Source organism: Myotis davidii, unplaced genomic scaffold, assembly GCF_000327345.1.
Source record: "Myotis davidii unplaced genomic scaffold, ASM32734v1 scaffold991, whole genome shotgun sequence".
Classification (NCBI taxonomy): Eukaryota; Metazoa; Chordata; class Mammalia; order Chiroptera; family Vespertilionidae; genus Myotis; species Myotis davidii.
The window spans coordinates 9,822-11,824 of NW_006283137.1; the positions used below are offsets into that span (position 1 = coordinate 9,822).

The 2,003-nt window shown below is 66.1% G+C and overlaps 1 protein-coding gene across 1 annotated transcript in view; it reads right to left on the bottom strand.

Moving 5' to 3' along the window:
- The window catches only part of TMC6 (transmembrane channel like 6), a gene marked incomplete at both ends in the record, with an annotated part of 6,961 nt that extends 4,960 nt beyond the window's left edge, over positions 1–2,001 (bottom strand). The window contains 3 exon segments of the mRNA XM_015562624.1: positions 586–730; positions 1,410–1,600; positions 1,888–2,001. Of these exon segments, the coding sequence (XP_015418110.1) occupies positions 586–730; positions 1,410–1,600; positions 1,888–2,001 (450 nt within the window).
- Between the last annotated feature and the right edge of the window lie 2 nt (positions 2,002–2,003).

The window sequence follows — 2,003 nt, forward strand, 5'->3', positions numbered from 1 at the left end:
CTCCGCCTCCTGAGCTGTCCTGCTGCTGTGGGGTCCCCCCCCCGCCCCCCACCCACCGGAAGCTCCCCGAGGGCAGCAAAGCCCAATCCTGCAGCACAAGCCCCAGAAGGGCAGAGAAGTTTCCACAAGGCCCAGCTCCGCCACCCTCTGGCCCTGTGCCTGGGGCAAAGGACTGAACCTCTGCCTGTTTCCTCCTGTGGCTCAGAGACAGCGGATCTCGCCTGAGGCAGGCGGCTGGGGCGGCCGGGGTGCAGCCCAGCAGGAGCCCCTCGGGCCAGGGACGTAAGTCAAAGCCCCCAGCACGCACACCCACTGCGAGGGGACGGTTGCCAGGGAGGTTGCCGTTGACATGGCCCCTCCACATCCAAGGGCCGTGGCACTAACAGACGGGCAGCCCAGGGTGGACGCGCACAGGAGACCAGCCAGGGGGTGAGTGCTGACCAGCCTCGGCCGGGGAGGCACTGCGGGGCACTGAGGGCAAGACGAGGACCCCCACCCTCACCCACGTCCAAGTCTAAGAGAGCTGAGTGGCTGGGACGGGGTTGCAGGGCTCAGGGTGGGGTGGCCCCGGCCCTGGTGGCGCACCTTCAGCTGGGTCCGGATGTTGTCACACTGGAGGCGGGAGGCCCGTTTCTGAGTCACCTTGTGGTCCCAGGAGCAGAAGACGGTGATGGCATGGGCCCCCAAGGCGCTGCCCACCCGGTAGCTCTCCCCGAAAGAGTGGGACATGCTGTGAGGATGGGGTGAGGAGGGTGAGGGCGGGGAGCGGAGGCCAGAAGGCAGCAGGACACTCCCTACAGCCAAAGCCCACCCCTCGGAGAGGAGCCCCCCTCCTCCCGCCCAGCTCTCAGCGCCTGGGGTGGGCCTGTGGCCACTCTAGGCCAGCCCTGTGCAAACCCGGTGCCCACCAGCGCCTCGAGGCTAGAAGGGTCAGACTCGACCCAAGACAGGGCCACTGCTCCTGCCGGGACAGGGGGTAGATGTGGGCTCAGCCCCAGGGCTTTGCGCTGGCTCCCAAAACCAAAACACCTTCTTCCCTTCCCTGAGCCTGCCCTGAGGCCAGTGCCACCTCTCCTAGGAAGCCAGCCTGATTCCTCCCCCAGTGCTCCATGACTCCTGGGCACACAGCCAGCCTCCTCCTCCCCTGGACAGCAAGCTCCTCACTTATCTTCCTGACCCAAGCACAGTGAGTGTTGTGGGGGGGATGGATGGAGTGATGGATAGATGGATGGATGGGTGGGTGGATGGATGGAAGGATGGATGGATGGATGATGGATGATGGATGGAAGGATGGATGGATGGTGGATGGATGGATGGATGGATGGATGGATGGATGGATGGATGGATGGGTTGATGGATGGGTGGATCAATGGTGCTCAGAGCCAGGGTCATGTGGTGGAGGCCGTTACCTGTAGACCAGGGTGAAGCAGGTGATGAAGAAGGCTGCGCCGATGGTGAAGAGGTAGGCCAGGGGCATGTTGTAGGGCAGGCTGGCTGCCTCGGGGGCGCACTAGCCGCCGTCGGGTGGGTCGGCACACGGCTGGTTCAGGGTGGCGTTGCTGTAGTAGCCGTAGTACATGACGGTGTCCGTGAAGCGGCCCTGCGTTGGAGGCCCGGCCGCGTCAGGGACTCCCCTCCCCACGCCTGACCCGCCCATGGTTTCCAGGGGCAGAGGGGGGGCACCCATCAGGGAGGCCAGGGCAGGGCCACAAGGACAGCACGGAGGTAGACAATAGGCCTCGGCCATCCGGGGCTTCCCAGGCCCCACAGATGTCGGGACAACAAGGAGAGCTGTCTACGGCCCCCCTGGAGTCACAGTGGAGGCCGAGGGGTCTCCCCAGGGGAGACCAGAGGGTGCCGCTCTGGCCCAATGCCCCTAACCCTCACCCCTCCGGTGAGGAGCTCCAGGCCAGTGAAGGCGGGGACGGGGCCCCGGGGCGCGGGCGGGAAGGCGGTCTGCACGCCCACGAGGAAGGCCAGCAGCGGGAGCAGCAGCAGCGCGT